Source organism: Lampetra planeri, chromosome 1 (assembly GCF_965212315.1).
Source record: "Lampetra planeri chromosome 1, kcLamPlan1.2.h2, whole genome shotgun sequence".
NCBI classification, from domain to species: Eukaryota; Metazoa; Chordata; class Hyperoartia; order Petromyzontiformes; family Petromyzontidae; genus Lampetra; species Lampetra planeri.
This window is the reverse complement of record NC_136107.1, coordinates 7327461-7352059: the sequence shown is the minus strand read 5'-3', so window position 1 is coordinate 7352059 and position 24599 is coordinate 7327461. Positions and strand designations below refer to the sequence as shown.

Sequence of the window (24599 nt, the reverse complement as noted above, 5' to 3'; positions counted from 1 at the left end):
CTTTCTGGTGACCTCAGTTTTTTTCTGGTGGCCTGGCACCCACCCCTCCACCAACCTGCACTAAACAGGTTTAAAAAAAAAAGTACTGTATGCAGTCGTTAAACCCCTGTAACTGAGCCTGCATGGAGTGGCATGTATCAAGCAGTGGATTAAGAGTACCATAATTATTATTAAGGCATGAAACTCACTCTTGATATAACCATTCTCCAGAAATATGCTTCATTATTCAGGAAAAGATTATCTGTAAATGTTTCTTAGGGAATATTAATATGTCCTGAAGACCAGCGGAAATGTTGATTTTCTTCTTCTCTCGGTACAGTAAACAAACCCTTGAATTGTTTTTTTTACCTTTTATAGGTTCACTAAAGCAGCAACGTTACACCTTATATAATATTTGAAGGCATTTAAATATCAAAATAGTTTGGCAGTTGTATATGTTATCAGAAGACTGTTCAAGTGCCATGTGCTACTTTTTCTAAACTGCATTCCACATCTTGGAATCTGGTTTGTAAAGGTGTCTTGGACTATTCAAAACCAGTTATTTGTGACAAGGAAGTAACCTTGTTGAGTGCTTGTGGTCATCCTATCAGATACACTCCAGTACTGTACTCATCATAATCTTGGAAGGGACTAGTTATATTTACATACAGTACGTTAATGCACTGCTTGCTAACGTGTGTACTCTGTAGTCTACCACCCAGTCTATTACAACCACGTGTTTAACTTTTTTTCCCAACAGCACACAACACAACATGCTTCTGTCCAAACATACACCACATACATCTGAAGCCTTGGTCGGGTTTATCGATACCGTACTAGTGTAAGGAATATTTCAGGCTGAAAATGTTTGTTGGGTGTAGTCGTGATCTAGGTGGAATTTTATTTTATGAAAGTATGCACACCCATTTAATTGAACAAGCTTGGAGTAGGGTTGATCGATCAAGGATGGTGTCACCTTATGTAAGACATGCCCATTAAGGGCAGGGAGATGCCTTTAGGAAAAAGTACAGAAAATAATCTCATGTGGTTGGTTGCATAATACATTTCAAGTGATTCCCCCCCAACCCCTAAAATTGTACTTCTTTAAATGACAGAAAGTGGTCATTGTTTCGCTGCAGATGTTTGAATTCCTCATCTCTGTTATTCACACATATTGTAATCCGGTTTCCTTCCAAGTATGAAAATACCCAAACAGGAAATTGCTATAAAATCTCAAGCTTAACTATCCTGATAATACTGTAGTGAAGAAACTCAGAGGCGTTCCTGGGTAAAGAAGTGTTGTAATCAATAAAGGTTGACCATTCCATGATTAACCAATGTAATGTGCAGACTTGCACCATTCTTTTAAACTAGCCTTTTGCCCGTCCAAGGACGGGTGTATTGAAGTGAATCTGAAACTTGCAAGCGAAAAGCAGATGTCTCGGAAGAGGTGGAGAAACCCACACTTTATCTCACCACTTGCAACCAGACGATTAATTGATGTCAATCGTCATTGGGCTACTGCACTTTTGAACGTTGACCAGACGTGTTCGCAAAGGTGGGCGTACCCACGCTTTACCCCACCACACGCGACCTGCCGATCAATACTGTCGCCTACCCATTTAAACGTCTCAAATCAGCTGCCGCGCCAGGATATCGAATCGAACCGGCGATCTCTGGATTTTAAGTCGAGTGTGCTAAACCATGACAACGGCAGTTTTCCCTACGCTTCTCAATTAACACATTCCTCCTGCGGAGGGAGCCGGTAGGAACGTTGGGTTGCTCGGTCAATGGCCAGGGTCAACGGCAGCGTGATGTATTCCGCAAATATGGCCGACTGTGAGGGCGGGCACAAGCCGGCGTGAGTAGGTTAAACGTTGAGTTTTATAAGGGCACCACGGGGTGACCAGCCCCTGCCCACCCAGCCCCTGCCCACCCAGCCCCTGCCCACCCAGCCCCTGCCCACCCAGCCCCTGCCCACCCAGCCCCTGCCCACCCAGCCCCTGCCCACCCAGCCCCTCCCCACCCTCCACCCAGCCCCTCCCCGCACGACGGACGGACGGACACAATAATCCCGTGGGCTGGTGTAACCAGGTTCCTACCAGTATAAATCTGTGTATTGTCCGCCATGTGTACATACTGTATATATATGTGCAGCAAACCGGTAACCGGTTTTGCGTGCGGTTACCGGTAATGAAAATGAACCGATGTGTCAAATCTCGTTCACCAATCGATTTTGTAGGATGGGGTTGGTTTTGTTTTATGTGTTTGGGTGATTTGTTTACCTTTCTTGTACTTTGCACTACTCTGTTATTGCACTTTGTTGTTACGTTCTCATCCGCCCCTGTTGGACATTTGTGTAGAAGAGCTGCAGAAGAGCTTTATAGGTTAGATCGGATTCCTCCGCAATTCACTCATTCTGATCAAGCGGCTACTCACCCGTCACGCTGCTTCCGGTTCGCTTCCGCATCACGTGCCCACAGGATGTGATGCCCCTCCCCCATGGCCCCCCCTACTTCCCTCGCCCCCCCTCACTTCCCCCGCTGCACCCCCCCCACTTCCCCCGCGGCCCCCCCCTACTTCCCCCGCACCCCCCCCACTTCCCCCGCGGCCCCCCCCCTACTTCCCCCGCACCCCCCCCCCCACTTCCCCCGCGGCCCCCCCCCACTTACCTCGCGCCCCCCCCCCTACTTCCCCCCCACTACCCCCGCAGCCCCCCCACTACCCCCGCGGCCCCCCCCCTACTTCCCCCGCGCCCCCCCCCCCCTCACCAAGCCAAGTCACTGTGCCATGGTGGTTGTTGTTGTTGTTGCTGTACTCGTTGCAGGCGCCCAGTGGTGGCAGTGTGGGCGGGGAGTCGATAAATAATATTCTTGGTTCTTTCGGTAAAGTCACGTAGAAGAGGAATAAGAAAGTAATACAAATAAATTTTATTTTCTATTTTTATTATTTCCCTTCTACGTGACTTTACCGAAAGAACCAAGAATATGAATCCCTGCAGTCACGAAAGCTTTAAATCAAAATCTATAAATACTATACAGTACCCGCTTACCTCCGCGTATAAAGACAAAGTACCACCCACGCAGAGCCTTTAACAGACTCTAGTAGGAGCAAGTGGCTATAAGCGAGCGCCAATGAAGGATAAGTGTAAAATACGGTGACTGCACATGCCTCTGAAGACAGGAATTACTGTTCAGGGATGTTCTGCCCACCGCCTCTCCAATCAGTTGAGAGTACAGTATATTAGTTCACTTGTTAGTCCTCAATTGGTCAAAGTGTCCCATTCAGAGACAGGAGCCCAGTGGCATCGTGGTATAGCCACTAATTATATTTTTGCCACGATTTGTTTCGGGTTGATGCTTAATAGAATACTGTACAGTATATGAACAAATGCGAAAACATTTTTTGTATCATGTTGAATCTTAACTTAAAGCTTTCGCGACTGCAGGAATTCATATTATTTGTGTCTTTCGGTAAAGTCACGTAGAACAAAACAACACGAAACTATGCCGATTGCTTGTGTTGCGATCGATACGAATTTTATTTTTTTGTTGGACGTGACTTTACCGAAAGACCCAAACAATATGTATACACTTGATTTAAGATTTGACTTGGTATTTATATTTAGACCTGTTTCTGACATTAAACAGTAAGTGCAAGACGAAACCAGACGTGGACGTGGGAAAGGGAATATACAACGTTCCAGAGACACATTTTGTGTACCTATCTTCAAACATGAAAGGAAGTTAATGTGGAGGACACGACGACGCACGTGTAGCCAGGCGTGGAGGGGAATGGCTCTTTCTAGGGCCCCCAGCTGCATGTCGTAGCTCAGATTAGCGCGGTTGTCTACGTACGGTGCGAAAGAAGTTCAACACAGTACGTACAGTACCTATGGACAGTATATGCACGTCCCCTAAAGGGGCCCTCCTCTTCCGGGTCACGTGCGCCACAAGCGCGCGACATTTCACCTTTAACCCGGAAGCGGATGGACCCCCCATGTACCCCCTGTACCCCCACCACTCACCAACGAACGCGTCGCGATTCTCGAGCCGCGATTTTATCAAAGAATCGATTTTTACTTTATTCCGAGGTGCACGTCGTAGCGGCCGCATGCCGCAGGACGGCGGTTTCCCGCGAAAGACCAATACAATACGACGCATATGAATCTACACACACACATGCACGACTCATATTTTACACAAGCGAGAGCGAGTCAATGCGTGGATCGTTAGAAAGCGGAGTCGATGTCGCGAGGGGTGAATCGTCGATTCATCATTTCGCCCCGGACCCCCCTCCCCCACGCACCGGGAGGTGAGGGGGTGGTGAGCCCCCCCCATCCGCCCCACCAGCGCGTGCCGATCCTGTCACGTGTCCGGTGCGGCGATCACGTGATGGGCACGCGCGGTTATGGTGGTGGTGGGGGGGGGTCTTGAGCTCTCCAGGGGTCAGAGGGGCGGGGCTGTTTGATGGTGGTGGTGTGGGGGGGGGTCAAACTGAGGGGGGCCGTTGCGAGCATTAAGAGGGCGGGGCTGACAAGAAGGGGGCGGAGTCAGTCGGAAGGGGGCGGAGTCAGTCGGAAGGGGGCGGTGTCTTCCGTGAAGGCGTGGCTCCACCGTCGTTCCGGCTCCTCAGCCCCGCCGACATGGCCGGACGCCTGCCAGCCTGCGTGGTGGACTGTGGCACCGGGTAAGACGGCGCTTTGACACGCACCACGGCAAAGTCGATCCCGCGCCCGGGGCAGTAGTCAGGGTACGGGGAAATCACGGAGCCCCCCCCCCTCTGTCTCCTGCGTCTGGCAGCCTCGGGGGCTGTCTTCCAACCCTGTCATTGCGTGAGGAAATTCCGCCCGGGCGGCGCGGGGGTGAAGAGTGAGCCGGGGACTCACTCGGGGGGGTGGGGGGTTGGAACACCGGGACCAGTTGACTTCGTTCCCTTCCCCTGATCGCTCGGCCCAACTCTGCTTCCAGACCCGGTCGCCAACGCTGACGGATTCCCACTTCCCTGAGAAAAATCCTCGCCGCCTCCAACGCTGCCCCAATTCCAATCCCGACCTCTAACTCGTGACTGATGGCCCCAGGGCGCAATCCACACACCCCATCGCTAACTCGACGCGTGCCATGGGACCCCAACCTAATCCTATCTTAACCCGCTACCCAGAACTGTGATCCCAGACCCCGATTCCTAATCGTAGGACCTGAGCCCCCAATCTGACCTCGGCCTTCACCCTGACTCCGTCTCTGACCTCGGGGGTCACCCACAAACCTCTCGGATGGGCCCCCTCGTCCAGAGCCAACGCGACGTGGCCACAATTCGCGTTAACAAAAATTCGTCTTTGCATGTTTGTAATGCGTTTGCGTTTCTTCCCGTCCGGAACTTTGAACTACGCGGCAGTATTCGTCTCCGGGCCCTCCTTCAAGTGTCCGTCTTTCTCACCACAGGCATTCTAACCACTGTTGCATTGTAATCTTTCAAGTGACATTTTTCAAGGATCTCGTGTGTCAAAACCTCTAGGCTGTGTGCGGTTTCTATCTTCCCCCGAAACAATGTTAAGGCTCTGTTTCCACAGCCTATATTCTTGCATTCCATACTGGTTATAATCAAGACACCCTTCAGGGATCTGTCATACGGTAGTCTCCAGTCACTATTCTGTACTGAACAATTTTAGTCTTTTCTAGACATTCTTCGAGAGTCTACTCACGATGTCTAGACTGCTCGAATATTGAGTGTGCCTGGAATCCTTAAGGCTTTATTTTACCACAATATCTTGATCACTCTGTGTATCCATTCGCATTACACCCTCAAAATTGTGTCTTTGTAAATAATCTGTTATATTGGGAATTTTGCCCGACAGCTCTTTCACTGGATCATCTTGACTCAATCTTTAATCTGCACTCGCTTTATCCCACCCACATACATTGTTTCAGGGTCTATTTTACCATAGCTTCTAGGTATTATTGGCTGTGTAGTCTCATTGGCTGTGTAGATGAGAATGGTTTGATGTGAGCCTCTTGCTTCGACCTGGGGAAGCTCAGTTTGAGTTTACACCAATATGATTTTATTTTTGTTAGTAATTGTGTTTTTGCTGAACCACCAGCTAAACTCATCGGCCTTTTGAACGTGTGTGGTGTAATCAGGATTGGCAGCGTCTCAAAACTTCGGCAGTTTTCTCATTGCTCTGATAAGGGCTTTGTGCGCCCCCTTGAGCCACGCAGCTTCCTTGCCTCCTCACCCTACGGTATTATTATCACATGAATTGCGAGGGAGCTGTAATGACGGTGCCGTCGCTCAGGATTTGCTTGAACCCCCAGCACGTGAAAGTGTAACTCATTGGCACAGCCGTAAAATGTATACTGCCCAGTTGTCTGTAAGAATATCGTTTTACAGCAGTATGGTTATCCAACAAACGTGGCCGTGCCATTGGCTTTGTGAGCTCCGCAGTTGAGGTATATTTCTCGCATGTCAGGGAAACCTTAAGCAGATGATTGATTGAGCTTAATGTAGGGAAGGTATGCATTTACATCACATTTTGGAACATGCTCTGATCCTTGGAATGGTTGCTGCGAAACTTTTTGCAAGATGCATACCACAATTTAAGACGATATGGTGTTGTGCATTATCTTATTTTACATTTATCATGCGCCTTTGATCAACATCCAAAGCACCTTGTCATAAAGATTTACATTGTGATGAGGCAGAATAACAGCAATCTGACAGTACTAGGACACTGTTGGACCAAAAGTGGAGCTGTAATTTGTAATATCTAGTGCACATGATGGTTCCAATACGGGTGGCGTTCTCATTTTTGAATTGCATATGGCTCAGCTAAAACTTGGAAGGTTATACATTTACATCGCAGTGGTTTGTTGCTTTTCATGCCTGCACACTTGTTCCAGTTTGTCAGAAGTCAATGGTCTCTGGACAAACTGGTTGTCACTGTAGACATTTCATATTTCCACTTCTGGTCCACTGGTTGAGCAATGAACCACTTTGATTTGAGTGTTCCAAAGTTTTTGTCGTGTTGAACCATTGTTGAAATTATGCTCTCCCTGAGGACCCTGTGACTGATAAGAAAACAGACGTATTGTCTAATACTTATTTTCTGACTTAAGGCACCATTGGAATCTGCTGCCATTGAATACTTTACTCTTTTCTCAGGTACACGAAGATTGGCTATGCGGGCAACACAGAGCCTCAGTTCATCATTCCGTCATGTGAGTTTTTCCAGTGATAATATTTTTATGTGTTCGTAATTTTATTTAGCTGTTGTGAAACTACACAAGTGCAAATTGATGTAATTTAGAAATGCATTTTTCAACTGGCAGTGAATTGTAATTTGTTGATGGATATTGACGTACATTCCTGTAAAAAATTGTATACTATATTTGATGTTGAATTAAGTTAGCTATATTATATGCCAAACAGTAGTTTGTGAATTGTAAAGAAAAGTTTTATCTCTGTAAAGTATGCCCTCTAATGGTGACAGCGAAGACTACATGAAATTCAGCATGTCCCACTCCGCTACAAATGTGCTGCAAATGTATAGTATCCATTACCACTAAGAACTGCACATGCACCTTCTAATGTAGTGCAGTCAACTTGTTATTCATAAGGAAAGAAAGCATGCCTTTTTAGAATGTAAAATTAAAATAGATTTTTTTTTTCTGGAACAACAAGGGTGATGTTTATTATGGAGTGATGGTTCAAATGACTGGTGCATGTAAATGTGTTTTGTGGTACCAGTGATTATGGTAATGATAAAACCGTAGGACTGAGACTGATGAATATTTGTCTCTTGTTATAGGCATTTCCATCAAAGAATCCGCCAAGGTGGGCGACCAGTCCCAGAGGAGGGTCATGAAGGGTGTCGATGACTTGGATTTCTTCATTGGTGATGAAGCCATTGAAAAGCCCAACTACTCCACGAAGGTATGGATATCCACATCCATCCACATTTGGAATTGAAATTGAGGGTTGTGCTGAAAAACCTCAGCCCTTGCCAAATGAGCTGTGATGTTTATTTCATATTCTCAACTGTATGGATAAAATCATAATTTTGGTCATGTCTCTAATACTATCACAAACACCTTTGTAACTGTAAATATCAGATGTTGGGCAGAGGTATCATGGAACAAATTCTAAAGTATCTTCAAGTTATCTCTTATTCACAGGTGTCCAGCCACCTGACTACAGAGAGAAGTGTTTGTCACATGACAGTTAAAATTATATTTGTATTTCTGGAAATTAGCCACATTAACTTTAATACCAACGTTAATGATGGGTTTTTTCATCAGTCGTTGGTGACTGCACTTGATAACCCAGTTTAATCATGGGGAGCTGCCTGGATTCGAACCCAATATCAGAGGTGCCAACTCAGCTTAATGACGCCTGAGCCAACTGATCACCTTATTCTATCAATTATTTTAACATTTTTAAGTGAGATGATGCCTGTTATTGACGGCCCTTGTCCTTGGTATAGAGTTGTGTTGTGGAGAGTTATACTATAAGCTTGATTTATTTTACATAACCAAGTAATTACATCTTTCGGATTCATTTTAAATATCGAAGGCAAAGATTACTTATATTTTTAATTTTAAATAAATGGTTATAATTGCAATATGTTCTAACATGTGAATGATTAGATGAGTAGCTGGGAGAGATATCTTGTGCAGGCTGAAAAGGCTGTCTTGTTACAACTAATTCATGAGTGTATTCCATTGATGTTAAGCAGCCTAGACTTGAAAATCTGGAAAATAAACCAATTGTATTTGTTTATCATGAATGGCATCATGTGCATTTTGTTTTTTTCCCACAATTGTAATGGGTTTTCTCTTTGTCAGCATACACTGATTATAATAAAAAAAATTACAAAGAAACTACAAAAGACAACTTTAAATAATTAACTCCGTGAAACAATGGTTGCTTACTTGTACTGCACTATCTAAAGATATTGTCAAATATGTTTGCCAATAAATTACTAATTAATGAATCAACTTTTGACTTAACAGAATATCCATGGAGGGGAAGATGCATTCTAATTAAATGTAGCTAATTGGGCATTTGAACATGCAGTCTTTATGTCCACAAGTTATACTAAAACCCTGCTATTAAAAGCAAGCATGCACTCTTAAGTACTCTTTCACAGGCCTTAAATAAGACTGTTTATATGTTTGTAATGTTTTTCTTGTTGCCGTTATAGTGGCCGATCCGTCATGGCATAGTGGAGGACTGGGATCTGATGGAGAGGTTCATGGAGCAAGTGATCTTTAAGTATCTTCGTGCTGAACCCGAGGACCACTACTTCCTCCTGGTAAGTGCTTATCAGTCTTCCGCAGGCATGAGCCTGGCTTTACCGCACCCACACTGTGTTAGTGTTTTACGAGGATGTTACTTACAAGAAAAACACATTTGCATGGAAAAAATACTTTTTTTTAAAGTCAATGTCTGTGATCAACTTAACGGGACCTTTGCTGATCCCATTGCTAATCCTGAGCCAGGGGTGGAAATCCTCATTCCTGTGGTGGAGGCTAGTCTATCCATAGGACAACCGTTTTTGAATAGACACAAAGTGTTACAAATTTTATAACCTTGGATTGATGATGAGCCCAGTCAATCTTCATTTAGATTTTAAACTCCCAGCCGTCTGATTGTGAGTTGAGTGGTTTCACCACATCGCCACACGGCCGTGCATATTATGCATGTGTAGTCACTCGATATGTATTTACAGCACTAGATAACACACACTAACCCAACATTACACCATCCAGTCTTCCTATTTCGCCTCTACCCACAGGCCACACATTTCCATTGATTACCACATCCTATGACTCATTTTTCTAACTCGTCAGTAATGAGGAAGCTGTGCAGGTTTTGTGTAAAAATGCAGAAGCACAGTGAAAACTGACTTTTAGTTTTAGAACTTTCGTGACTGCAGGAATTATTATTTGTTTCTTTCGGTTAAGTCACGTCTAAAGATAAAATAATAAATTAAATTAAATAATAGAATAGACGTTTCGATTGCAACACAAGCAATCATCATCAGGTATAATGAAATAGCGACATAAAATCTAACCAGAAAACTATAGACAGACATATTAGCAGACAGATATCACCAAGATACATAGCGAGAGCAACACAGGTAACAGAGAGGGGTGATCGTCTCTGTGTGGTGGCCTTAAATAGACAGAGGGGGGGGCGGAGGCAGAGAGAGGGAGGAGGGTTAGAGAAAAAATTAGCATATCAATGAGTGGACCAACCACGTCTGTTGACCACTCATTGATATGCTAATTTTTTCTCTAACCCTCCTCCCTCTCTCTGCCTCCGCCCCCCCCTCTGTCTATTTAAGGCCACCACACAGAGACGATCACCCCTCTCTGTTACCTGTGTTGCTCTCGCTATGTATCTTGGTGATATCTGTCTGCTAATATGTCTGTCTATAGTTTTCTGGTTAGATTTTATGTCGCTATTTCATTATACCTGATGATGATTGCTTGTGTTGCAATCGAAACGTCTATTCTATTATTTAATTTAATTTATTATTTTATCTTTAGACGTGACTTAACCGAAAGAAACAAATAATAATGACTTTTAGTTGTCCATCAGATAATTATTATTTAACTAAAGGTGCAACCTAAAACGAAGTTTCCTTTATGTTAAAATATTATCTTAATCCACATTTTGATAATGTCCATAGTTATACCATCTGGTTCAGGAGCTTACATTTTTTTCTCATATCGTATGGGGTGTTGTTTACTGCTTTAGTTATGACATCGGGAGCCTCCATTTGTCATGGGTCATTGGTCCATGTTTCTCCCTAAGGCCAGGATCCACTGGGGCAATTTGAGGCCAATTGTTTCTGGCATTCATCACCGGCAGTGGTTGCTGCAGGATTGATTATTGCAAACCTTTTGTTTAGCAATATCTGAATAAATGTGATCACATCCCCCTGGTGGTCAACTGGGACAGCAGCATTAAATCGGATCACGGAGGTCACGTGACGTTTTTCAAATGAAACGTGCTTTATTTGAAAAATAGCAGCTTCAAGCCTATGCATGGTTTGCTTGGTCTTGTGATGGTGTGATGTATTGGTGTGATTTGATAATGTGGAGAGGGGGTGTGGCGTGCTAGTGTGGTGAGATGGTGTGACAATGTTGTGACGGTATGACCTGATGGTTTGGATTACTGGTGTGCCATTAGATAAATTTCAACAACAGATTAATTTCCAATCTGTAAACACATAAATGTGAATCAAACGCATTGCTTTGATTGACTAGAGGAAGGCCTGTCACTCCATTACTGGTGGCTGGCAAGTTGTCAAAGTTACTGATGGTTCATGTGTTGCTAGTGACGATTACCGGCAATGGATTTCCCTTAAAAAAAATGTCATGCTCGCATTGCTTCATACGATGCCTTCATTAAATTTTTATCTTGTGCTCAATGAGTTTTTCTCATTTGTTTTTCTGAATATGAAAATTATCTGTGTCTAGTTACATTATTTTAAGGCATGTGCACAATGATCCGACACAATTACTTATTTAAACCCAGAATCAGTTGTGGATATAAAAACATAACATAATCTCTTAAGAAGACAAAGCAGTGTTAAGTGACTTTGGTCAGTGGCAGAGCCGGGTTTCCTGGATAAATAATGTCTTAATTTTGTCTACATTTACAGGATTGTTGGGGTTTCACAGCTTTCTCATAATTTGAAGGACATGGTTTCACATTTCAGTTAAGGGTGAACTCATATTTATTATGTTTGTATTCCAGTTGTTGCACTCTTGATGAAGATAACTGATTGGTTTGTGCTGATATCGGTTGGCTTGCATTGTGCTATTTCCTGTTTGCTATGAGCCTATAATCAACAACTCCTGATGATTTCCTGGTCAATTGGAGATGCACTATATGATAAGCAGCCCACACGTAAAGCTGTGGTGGGAGTGCAATGTTAGTGTTATATACAATGTAGGACAAAAACATCACTGGTCAATCTCATACTGTGGCATTTTATATATATATTCTGCTTAAGAGAGTATTGTAAACAAAATTGTATGACTCAAATGTTAAAAATGCCAAGTTGTACACTAGAAATGCACGTGCTTAATACATTTGTGAATGGATGTTTTTCTTTGACCACAGACCGAACCTCCACTCAACACACCTGAGAACAGGGAATATACAGCCGAGATAATGTTCGAGTCCTTCAATATCCCTGGCCTCTACATAGCTGTGCAGGTGAACCTCCAGCTGTGAATGTTCACATGTATTTATACTCTATACTCTTGTACACCCATAATAGAGGTTTTTTGGGTTAGATCGCGCATATATAAATGTGTCGTTAAGACCCGCCACCACCTGACACAGCCAACTAGTAAGGGTTGTCACGTAAACAGAACATGCCAATTTGTCACGAGTATGGCACACTGGTGTGTTGGAGAGCCAAGCCACAACATTTACAAACTTAGTATGACGTTTCGCCAGTAATTACAACTAGCTTCATCAGGCGACAGCCAGATTTGTGGAGAAGTCTTACTGTTTCGTTCCTTACATAGAGGCGTAAATGTGTTGACCACCCTTCTGCGCTTTTGCACAATGATGGGGGGGGGGGCGGGATTACTGAGGAAACGTACATTATGTATGTGCATTATGCGAGCCCTTTGAACTTGTCCTTCCTGTCTATTGTGTTTTTTATTATAATAGCCCTACCAATGGTAATCTCTATTGAAGTACGCTGCCCTTTGTAGGCATGCATTTAAATAATGTATTATTTGATGATTCGCTTCCAAGCAGAACTAAGACGGTAACTATCCGAATGGTTAAAGTTATTTCGATTTCTTTCAATTTCAATAGATTTTCTAATTAGTCTTGGCCAGTAGTAGCTAGTTTTGCACAAAACATCAACATCAAAATCAATTGCGTGTCCCTGTTGGCATGCGTGTTCTGCTACTGCTGACAGTTGCATTTGGGAAAATTTAATATTTCTCTGATGTTCTTTTTGTCTCATGCTGATTATTCGTTCTGTTTGCCCAACATAACATTTACCACACGTGCAGTTAATTCTGTACACAACTTCTGTTGATAGCTTCAGTAATACATCTTTTGTACCAGATATTAAATTCTGTATTTTATGTACCATGCCAAATCTGACTCGGATGTTTTGTTTTTCTAAATATCTAGCTAGATTATCAGTTACTCCCGCAATGTACGGTATTTTGATCGTTTTAATTACTTGGGAAGTTTCAATGCTCTTGTTATTTGATTTGGTTTTGGTATTCAGAACATGCGTGCCAACAAGGACACTCAATTGATTTTGATCATGTTGAAGTTTCATGCAAAACAAGCTATGACTGGCCAAGATTAATTAGAGAATCTATCGAAATTTAAAGAAATCAAAATAACTTTAACCGTTCGCATAGCTACCGTCTTAGTACTGCGTGGAAGCAAATCATCAAATAATACATTATTTAAATGCATGCCTACAAAGGGGAATGTACTTCAATAAGGATTACCGTTGGTAGGGCTATTTTAATAAACACGATAGATAGGAAGGACAAGTTCAAAGGGCTCGCATAATGCACATGCATAATGTACGTTGCCTCAGTCATCCCGCCCCCCCCCTATTATTGTGCAGGAGCGCAGAAGGGTGGTCAACACATCTACACCTCTATATAAGGAACAAAACAGTTAGACTTCTCCACATATCTGGCTGTCGCCTGATGAAGCGAGTTGTTATTACTGGCGAAACGTCGTACTCTGTTTGTAAATGTTGTGGCTTGGCTTTCCAACACACCAGTGTGCTGTACTAGTGACGAATTGGCATGTTCTGTTTACGTGACAACCCTTACCAGTTGGCTGTGTCGGGTGGTGGCGGGTTTTAACGACACATTTACGCGATATAACCCCAAAACCTCTAATATGGATGATATTGGTCGCGAAAGCCTACGTGTTAAACTGACTCTTGTACACGTGTATTCTTCACAGCCAGCATTCTTTCCCACTGATAGTTGTGAAGTATACTGACTTTTCAGTAACTGTCAAACCAGTTGCCACAGAACTATGCAATATTAATTTGGGTCAATGATCTTTCATAAAACCCATGGTAATATATGACACGATATCAGTTTTGTACAGCAAATGAGCCTGGAATGTATGCACGCTCTGATCTTTTTTAAAATTCGTTACCAAGCATATGCATATGAATTGTGAATACAACTTAAAGTTTACACAAGCATAATTATATTTTGATTATAATAACAAGTGCATTGTTTCAATCAGTTTATTGCGTTGGCCTTGCAGTTACTGAGCATATACCTCCTTTGCAATTGTTTCATATGACAGTAGTAAAATGCTTCAATTTGTAGTGTAATAGCACCGTCTGCTGTCCAGCAACGGCAACTGCGGTGGACGAGCAGTACATACGCCGGTGAGCATATATGCGGGTGTGTTGGCAGGGTGGAGAAACTGGGGCAAGGGTCATGGAAGACCCCATCTGGAAGCCCCTGGAACCCGCTAGTGGGTTCGAGAAGGGAGGTGCGGCCAGGGCAGAGCCAGGCCGCGCCGGGTAGCATAAAAGCAGCTGAGAGCGGGTGCTCGTGGCTGCTGGTCATGGGAAGTGGACTCGTCTTATCGTCGCTGTCGTCTTCGCCGCTTTCGTCGCTGCCGTCTTCGCTAGATATTGTGTGGCCGGATAGTTGTTGGTTATCTCAGTCGGCGCCGTCGGTGTTACACGGTCAGGGTTGTGTTAAGGTTAGGCTAGATGACTCGGGAGAGTGCGAGGGTAAACCTGTGAACCTGAAGGTGTTAATAAGGAAGGTGCTCCTGAAAAACCTTGTCTCCTGCTCCACTGACACTATAAATGAAACAGCACATTTTGAGTATATTTTAATAAGTTTACAACAGTTGAAGTGTTACGAAAAAGAGTCATTCATAGAATTAGTACTTTTTTGCCCAAACGAGTTTTTGTAAAGTGACCAGCTAGGGAGGGAGGTAAGGGTACCACCAATGATTGACCACTTGGCTCTTAGGGGTGCCGGAACCCATGATATGCATCGTAAATCCAGTTAGGTTTTACCCAGCTGATGACCGTGAGTGTGCGCACACCTACAGGCAGTCCTGGCGTTGGCCGCCTCATGGACGTCACGTCAGGTTGGGGAGAGAACTCTCACAGGCACGGTCATCGACAGCGGCGACGGCGTCACCCACGTCATTCCTGTGGTGAGCTATGTGTCTCCAGTGGGGCTGAGATTGTGGTGGGGAAGGCTTTTGTTGGCTTCACAGTGTGGTTTAGTGAGGTGTGATGTCAAGGTCAGGGATTTATCACAGCCAGTGTTGTTGGATGGCAACCTAGGTTACAGGTTGATAATTCACAATGTCTTATGATTTGTGGTCATATTGCTGAATGACAGGAGAAGTATGATTACAATACAATTGGATCAAGTTTAAAACAGTCATTTAAATATGGTTGAAACGTTTGAAAATGTCTTTAAGAAATGGAAACTAGAATTTAGCAGGGTATTAAATTAAATCAGGAATAAATTCGGTTATCAGCAGCACAAAAAAGGGGAGGTAGTCAACAAGACATACAGCAGTAGCTGTTCAGGTATGAAGAACAACTAGGCATATGATAAAAAAATCTCTCTTTTGATGTCTCCTTTTTGAATGTGTTTAGTATTGCGAATGGTTACAGGTTGCTAATTGGTGATAACTGACATTCTGAACGAAAATAAGCCGCAAAAAAGGCATCCTTCTTGCTATACTCTGAGCAGCTTCCACTTGTATAACATTATCTTCATAACTTAAATAAATAAATAACAGTCATAAGTTTACAACACACTGTAACCTCAACTATTGAGCAGAGACGGTTCAATTAAAATCGGAAAAATCTATATTTATAAGATGGATGTGCAGTTCTGAGGGCTCATGCTGTAACCCCAGGGTTTGTCTTGCAAAACAGACAATGTTTCATATCTCGGTGGGTTTATTTCAGCTCCTGGTTACAATAAGGATACAAAAACAACTTGGTATACCCATATCTTTGTACTGAGAGTAAACCTAAGTCTGAATAGAAACAAGGGGTTTAGAGATTTTGAAAACAAATCTTCCAAATAAACTTTGTATAAGCCCAGATCTGGGGACACTTTTTCATGCATTTCTCTATGCAGCTGAAGAGGCAATCTCATGTGTTCCCTTTTTGGATGTCAAGCAAAAAGGCTGTACTGGTTTATTTTTACTGCATGGGTTTTAGAACCTGTTTTGTCTTTTTTGTCAATGGCACAATGGGGATATCATTCTCCCAGATAATTGGGTTTCCTTTGTGTGATCATCACTATTATTTATTTAGTGTGGAATACACAAGGATGTATTGCATAACATACACAATTAAATCTGAATAATGCCTCTGTGGGTAGAGGATAAACACATCATGTCGGCATTGTCTATAGCGCAACCATAAATTGGATACATGCCAGCAATGTGGAGCCCTTATAGACAGCACACTGAAGTAAAACAGCTAGCTCCACATGATGTAAAAAACTGACGAGGATTTATGGAGATTATTTGTCCTTTTTGTGCTAATTTTCTACCATGCTTAATAACTGCACCATAAACATTGCGTGAATGTAAGTCATATGTGTATGCAGTTTACAAAAGTGTGCCTTGTATTTCACAAGGTGATTTTTCACAATGTGACCGAAGGGTGATTCTCACAATAGCATTATTATTGCCCCGTCACAGGGTGTCTCACCAAGACTCGCCGATTAACACCTCGCCACTGTCATTACCACTGCCTTTTGATCGAAAAATATACCCTAGGATAATGTTGCTCTCCATTATCTATGACGACTAGCTATTGAGCTTAACATTATCCTTACCATTTATTTTATTTTATGATAATAGTGGTGAGGTTTATTAGGTCTGTCCTCATACAACACTGATAATGTAGGCCTTGAAGATTTGATCAACATTCACAACTCTTTGATATGGTGACCCACAATACTCCATCCTCATCCTCCTGCTTTTCTCATCTCCCTATTTGCAACAATCTCCCGTTTTAATGTTAACCATCAGTTTTATGCTGATGACACCTAGCTCTACCGTGAACCTATTCGGGCAGTGATCTTCTCCATGGGTGACCAAGAGTAATTGGTAGGAATTCCACATTCCCATGGTGTGGCTATTTTATCCCTTAGAAGCCACTGTTGATTTCTGTTACAGCAAGATGTGTCAGGAAGAGGTTGGGGTAAACTTGATAAGTATGCTAACACACGGTTAGGCCTTCTGTTACCAAAACCAGTATTGTAATGTTGAGCTGGTTCATCTGTGCATGTCCTGTAACAGTCAAACATGTTGAAAGGTGTTCTTAACATTTTAAGTATAATTTTAATTGTATTTAAACTGCTATCCATCTGTTTAGATCCCTTGTAAATTAAGTGAAGCTGTCTAATACATACATGAACCTGACATTGCTATGATATATTATTGTTATTCTGTGAAAGAGATATTGTTTTCATTAATTAATACTGTGTTTCTCATAAAAAAGATCATTACCAATACATTTAAAGTAAGTCAATGGCTGCACCAAAATCGTCTGCTGTGGCCCATGCAGGCAGAAGGATATGTCATTGGAAGCTGCATCAAACACATCCCCATAGCTGGCCGCGATATCACCTACTTCATCCAGCAGCTGTTGAGGGAGCGGGAGGTGGGAATCCCACCAGAGCAGTCACTCGAGACAGCCAAAGTGATCAAGGTAAGAGAGATTTGACACGCGTTGCCTGCTTTAACTCATAGTTAAGCATGCTTTGTGTCGTCGTTCTTGCCACAGCTTTCATGGAGTACAAGCAAAGATATTTGTGCAAACGTCTATACAAAGTTTACACTGACCAATATCAGCTTGTAGCAGATACTGTACATGGGTAATTATCAAAATATATGTTTTTGATGAACACTGAACCACTTATGGACATGTCAGGTTTCAAACTAAATGGGCACAATCATATGAGGAGTGTTCTTGAAAGCCACAACTATGATAATTGGTTTTTTACTCTTCTATCTGGCAACAAAACTGACACCTTTTTACAAGGAGTCATGTTTGCATAGACCGCAATACCTGCAGTCATAATACAAACAAAAGACATAACTCTGATAATGTGCACTGCCCTTGAAGTTGATTGGTCCACACCCGAGACAGCTTTCCTTAGAGCCTAGTCTCACATGGGTTGGACCAGATGACTGCAGGTATTGCGGTCTATGCAAACATGACTCCTTGTAAAAAGGTGTCAGTTTAGTTGCCAGATAGAAGGGTAAAAAACCAATTATCATATTTTTACTGGCAAATGAGGTTCCCATAAAGCCACAACTATGTAAATATAGGTTGTAGATGTGCAGCCAGGACTATAAAATACAACTTCATCATTAGAAGCGACTCTGATGACATCACTGTGCAGTTACTCCTGTACACTTTTATGCCTAACTGGCAACGGATCGTAGAGGCCTCCACTCTCACAAGAGTCTGTGCTGCCTGAGCCGAGAGGCCTGTGCCCATCTTGACCTACTGCCAGATGTGAAATGTCCGGCATGCTGGACACTTTAGATTTTGATTTGGTCCCATGCCACACTTTTGACTTTACACATGGGTGCTATGGGCCAAGGGGATTGTAGGGTACCTTCCATAGGTCACATGGTTGCGGTTTCTGAGGCCGGAAGGTGCTCTGATTGCGTTGTTAGTCAAAAAGTGAAAGGCTATGTGACTGCGGACATACGTGCATGGGGTGAACAGTGCTGCGTTCCTTTAAAATGTTGCGTTCCTCTAAAATGCGACTACCAGTAGAGGGCACTCATCATTCATAGACCCGACATAGGCTCCAACTGCACCATTGTTAGCTTGGCCCTGCTTGTTTTCTTTCCAGCACTTTTAGACATGTGACTGCACTCTTTCACCACTCAGTACTTTTGTACTGCTTATTTTTAGTTGACACCCTTTCATACAATATCACTCATTTAACACTTGATACTGTGACCCAACTGCTTTTTTTGATGGTGTGAGCTATATATTGTGTAAATATGTTGGCATATGTGGTGACATATTGTGTTGTCTTTGTTTTTAAGGAGCGGTTCTCATACATATGTCCCGATATCGTCAAGGAATTTAGCAAGTTTGACGCGGACCCTAGCAAATGGATGAAGCAGTACACAGGCATCAATGCCATCACTAAAAAAGAGTTCACCATTGACGTGGGTTATGAGCGCTTCTTGGGACCGGAGATCTTCTTCCATCCTGAGGTATTATATGAGCACACAACATTCTACACAGTGGCATGAGTTACAGGCGTGGGTGCATGTGCAGATATTCACACCAAGCTGACACTAATTAAACATATAAACATGTGAATACATCATTCTGTACACTGTCTATATTTGGCACATGCTATGGTATTGTTTATTAAGCAATGGTAAAGATGCTGGTTTTCTCAAAGTACACTGATTTTATTCAGGAATTGTCCAACCATCCCAGGATTTTCTGTATTATTGTAATATCTTAAACAGCCTTGCTGTCAGAAATCAATAGGCTCAGACTCGTACACTTTGGTCACATGAGGTCTGGATTAACCTGGAGAAACCGTAGGTCATTGGGAGGTCAAGTGCTGGGTATCAAAAGCCAGCGATGGATTAAGAAGGCTTCCGTAGGCATAATAATGCACTATAGGGTACATCCTTGGTCAGTACCGTAGCGAGATATTTTAGTGTGTTGCAAGGCGTCCTTCTGTCTCTCCCCCCACTCCTCCACTGCACTGCCCCACCAAAAGTTGTAGCTACCATTTGTCACTCTTGCTTCGTTTCGAATTGTTCAGCTATACATTCGGGTGGTGCTGTAATACAATAAACTGGACACTCCGGAATCACCGATAAGCCCATATATGGACTAAAGTTGGTGTGGTGTTGCCCGTAGGTGCATGTCTTTGCCCATACAGTGATACCTCGGTTCACGAACTTAATTCGTGAACTGACTCTGGTCGTGAACCGAATTGGTCGTGAACCGAGGCACATTTTCCCATAGGGTTCAATGTAAATCCGGTTAATCCGTTCTGACCCTTTTTTTTGGTTTTTGAAGCACAAAAATATGAAACAAATGACAATACACATTACTGTAGTACTGTACAGTATAGTAATGTATAAAGAGAGAACACTAACCTTGCTTGAGATGACTTCTGGCATGGAGGAAGGCAGGTGGGAGGCGGGTGGGAGACAGTAAGCACTCAAACGGGTGAACTGTACAATACAGTAAGTACAGTATTGTACAGTACAGTAGTACAGTACAGTACTGTATGTGCTAAAAAGCACACCAAAAATCAAAAAGTCACTGAAAGTGTCTTCACAGTACTCACAGTACTTCTTTGTGTGTCTCTGCTTCTCTCCACGATCTTCCTACAGGAAGTCACGACCATGTGACAGCCTGGAATTAGCATAAAAATGGGAGCGGCTCCTGTTCGTGAACCGAAGCGGAGTTCGTGAACTGGAGCATATTTTTATGAAATTTTCTGTTTGTGAACCGAGTTGTTCGTGAACCGAAGCGTTCGTGAACCAAGGTATCACTGTATATGGTTTTGTGAAACCTGAATCGAGGTATATTGTATCGATTCTGCTCATAGTCGATCGGACAGCCATGTTAAGAGTATCGATTCATTGAGGGTTAATCAATGCTTAGGTTAATTGAGTAATTCCATTGGTTCGTATAGGGTCATGTGAAACGGCCTCTTTTTGTTGATTTGCATGATTGGTGATTCACTCGCAGTCCGTTTTTTTCGCATTACAATGCCCCTATTAGGAGGTGCAACCGTGGTGGCTGCCTTGCATTTGTTACAGCACTATCATCAATCTTCGTTTCAAGGCAGTGTTAAACTAGCCTCTTTCACAACCTTAGGTGTGAGATATCATGAAATGCTAAGTAAATTATACGGTCCCAATTAATCTTATAAAGAGGGAATATCACTGCATCACAACGATGCAGAAAGGCAGTTGCAAGGAGGGGCATGCATATTTTCCTGTACTGCATTCCTAACATTGCTACACAGTTAACTGCTTGTGTATCTATTTTATAACTACTATGCAGTACTGCCCATTCTTATAACATGAACCACTTGTTCCTCCTGATTGTGGAGGCACTATAAATAGTTGTTTTGCTATGATGCAAACAAGTGTTTAGAGTAGATCAGTACAATTAAATAATTGTGTAAAGAGAGTTCCAGCCCAGGTTAGTCTTGAACTTCGACCTTTATTACTTCTTCAGCATAGCACATAACACTTAAGGCAATTAACTCCATTCAAATGCCACAAATCCATTCTATCCGCTCCTTTTAACCCCCTCTCCATCCTTTCTGGAACTTTCCCTTATTCCACCAATCCCCTTGGTTTCTCTCAACGGTCTCCCAACCAACTCCTCATTTGGATTTGGGTTTTCGTGGGCTCTTTCTTATTACCCTGGTAACCAATCCGATTTTTAATGGTTCTCCATATTCAAATCAGATTGCGTGCCCTACATCGTCTCCCCCTGTGATACCTCGCCAATGAGTCGAACGTGGTGTTTGAACTCACAAGCTGTTAGTGTATATTGATTCATAAATAGGGTTCACCTCTTGGTGTCCCTTACAATGATATAATGATGAAGCGATAACATAATTATTTGATCACAACAGAATAAAATTCAGGCTGAAAATTTGATTTAACAACACACAAAGGTGTGCTTTACATTAACAAAATATCTCAATTCAAACCACCGACTCAAATAACTAAATATGTGGCCATTTTGTCATTGAGACTACCAACTCAAAGAGTTGAGAAAATGACCATTCCAACAAGCAGCAGTGAAACAAAGACAATCGTCACTGCCGCCATATACCTCCCAGAGGCTTATAGCAGCAGTGAACATTGACTGCTGCACTAATGAGACCTAATGAGTTTTAATGAGGTATATTGCAGCATCAAACATTGATTACTGTCCTGATGAGTCCTAATTAGGATGACAATGGTGCCTTTGTTCTAATGCTGTCTGTGAGGATGGTCACATTTTTTGAAATCTAGGAGTTGATGGTATAAATTACAAAATGGACACACATTTACTTATTTTTTAAATCCTTTATATTAAGTTCACTTGCTTGCTTGCGCGCTTACGACCGTGCAAATCTTTCGGTCGTTTTTTAACCCACTTCCCGTAATCCAATCGAGCTGACATCTTGCACACAGACTCGTTGTGCGTGACAATTTATTTTCGTGAAAAAATGTTTCCTAAATTTTACACTTTTTAGGATTTTTTTTTTATATTTAATTACCAATTGCTTAATGGTGGCAGGCAATCATCTGACCCATAGGTGGCAGCCATCTCAAGCCAGAGGATGAGAGGACTCTAGCTGCCACTCATATAAAGGATTTATAGTGAAAAACTTAGTTTTTACGGGTTAATTTTTTTAGCTTGCGGTCTGGATAAGCCTGAGAGCTTTTGTTTCAAGATGATTGGATGAAATTTCTTCATAAAATTCACATTTTATTTAACAGCAGCAGATATCTATGGTCACACATACGTGTCCTCATGTTATTCTTTCAATTATACATGTGTGTTACACATGTTGTGGAGTCAACGGCTTTGGCCGTGTTGACTGATCGTGAAATATCACGGTTTGTTAGCATTATTAACATTTATTTATGCATGAGTATAATGTGTAATGGTTGTCTCCTCCAGCAGAGGGTATGATTGGTAAATTTTTTCATGGGTTTGGTGGCTCACATCGTTTTCATGAAAAACATGCAGTAATTTCAGGGCTGCACCCTGTCCTGCATACAATTTCCATGCAGTTTACAAATATGTCAATCAATGCAACTTAGTGGTTTGAGTTGCAACAATTTTCGCATCACTTGGGTCCATATTGTTCTTAAATATTGCCTATCTTAAGCATTTGCACAAGGCTATGCACCTAAAGCTTCACTCTTGCTCGATTGGCACACTCCAAAAGCATATCTGACCTACAAAGGGTGTCTTGACAAAAATTATAACCTACTTACATAATGGAAATAATTGAGACATTTCAGAACAATGTAAAAAACCCTATTGTCTTTCATGAAATAAATGAAATAAATGAAAAGGGTGAGTATTATTATTGAATCTGTAACCTCCCCAAATTTAACACTCCTTTCTTCATTGAGGCGTTGGTTGGGTTTAACAGCACTATCGTAGGTGCTGGCCCCTCATTACTGTCAAACCCAGCCCATGACAGCGATGTGTCTTCATCATGAAACCATTTCTAGCTGGTTGTGTACAGACAATACTGCTTGTTACAAGCGAAAATGAATTTTTCCAGTGTTAGATATAATGTTAATGCACTTGTGAAGTGTGAAAATTCCACGTACTTATGTTGAAGACCAGCAGCTTACAAACACATTCAAATTCACACCATAGCTAGCAGAATATTAACTACTTTTTAATGCACTTAATTATTTGCCTAATTTTAACAAGAAAGCCAGCTTGTTGGATTTCATATATCACCGCACCAGGCAGGCTAATTAAAGAAATAAAAAATGTAAAATAAATTTTACTAAAATGTATATATAGTAGAAACATTTACCTACTATAGGATTTTAAAGATGTTATTTAATGTACAATGTATAATAGCAATGCATTCGAACATGCCTCATTGTTATAATGTATACAATATGTAATTAAAGTATAATACATTTACTTAAGGAAATATGTAAGTGGTTGTCGATGGTGGGTAGGGGGTGACAGTGGAGGGGGTGGTGGTCTGTACAACAACGCATGCACTGCACACATTCGTACATTTACAGTAATACATTTACTTCATATAGTAACACAGGGTTGTTGTTGTTTTATTTGATTAGTTTTGCAGCAAGTTCGACTTTTTAGTTAGCCAGACCAGAGCTGCCTGCTCCTCATCCGTATTGGATTGTTTGGCAAATACTGATTTTGAAAGTGGCAAGTAACCAGAGTAGCAAAATAAAATGTATACCGGTAAATACCAGAGGATGACACATAAAGATCCGTAGATATAGGTCAGCGACCTACTTTGTGTACCTATAGCTACTGTCTACCTCACAGGCCAGCAGATTTGTATACAATAAAATATGCATGGTATATTTGTACCTTTCCTGTAGAGCATTTAAATCCAGGTGTGACACCACACCCGAAATGACATCATATGCTTCATGAAGCATGTGAACTGTGTGTCCATTGTAAAATATACCTTATACTGTGTTTGTTTCAAATATGGTCTTGACAAATGAATAATCGTATTTCTTGCAGTTCTGCAACCCAGACTTCACCCAGCCCATTTCAGAGGTGGTGGACAATGTCATTCAGAACTGCCCCATTGATGTGCGGCGTCCACTGTACAAGGTGAGTGCTCCTGTCTGTCAGATGGGCTCTGCTCTTGTTTGGTCAAAACATTCCACCAAATCTCAGGGCTTAAACTGTCAGAACTTATGCTTCGGACTCTTGCCTAGCAGAAAAAAGGGAAACATGCTTTTATGTGCCCTTTAAAAATATACACACATGTACGTGCATGCCGGTATATGTTGTCAAGTATAATTGCTTTTTTAGGGCATGTTGTATTTCCCTTAGG

General features: G+C 42.2%; 2 protein-coding genes across 15 annotated transcripts in view; one reads left to right on the top strand and one right to left on the bottom strand.

The window, feature by feature from the left end:
- The window catches only part of LOC144734474 (solute carrier family 35 member F5-like), a 34349-nt gene extending 30462 nt beyond the window's left edge, over positions 1–3887 (bottom strand). For 3 of the 14 annotated variants that reach the window (XR_013588587.1, XM_078617197.1, XM_078617536.1), the window contains exon 1: positions 2265–2444. The gene's annotated coding sequence lies outside the window, so the exon portion shown is untranslated. Of the gene's footprint in view, positions 1–2264; positions 2486–2750; positions 2894–3031; positions 3175–3702 lie in introns of those variants that run through there. The other 11 variants (XM_078617431.1, XM_078617359.1, XM_078617743.1 and 8 more) reach the window with 8 other exon arrangements.
- Positions 3888–4536: 649 nt separating this feature from the next.
- LOC144734396 (actin-related protein 3-like) overlaps positions 4537–24599 on the top strand; it is a 28947-nt gene continuing 8884 nt past the window's right edge. Inside the window, exons 1-9 of the mRNA XM_078616596.1 lie at positions 4537–4668; positions 7138–7193; positions 7784–7908; positions 9179–9289; positions 12115–12210; positions 15082–15189; positions 17579–17722; positions 19081–19254; positions 24281–24373. Of these exons, the coding sequence (XP_078472722.1) occupies positions 4625–4668; positions 7138–7193; positions 7784–7908; positions 9179–9289; positions 12115–12210; positions 15082–15189; positions 17579–17722; positions 19081–19254; positions 24281–24373 (951 nt within the window). The 5' untranslated portion in view covers positions 4537–4624. The remainder of the gene's footprint in view (positions 4669–7137; positions 7194–7783; positions 7909–9178; positions 9290–12114; positions 12211–15081; positions 15190–17578; positions 17723–19080; positions 19255–24280; positions 24374–24599) is intronic.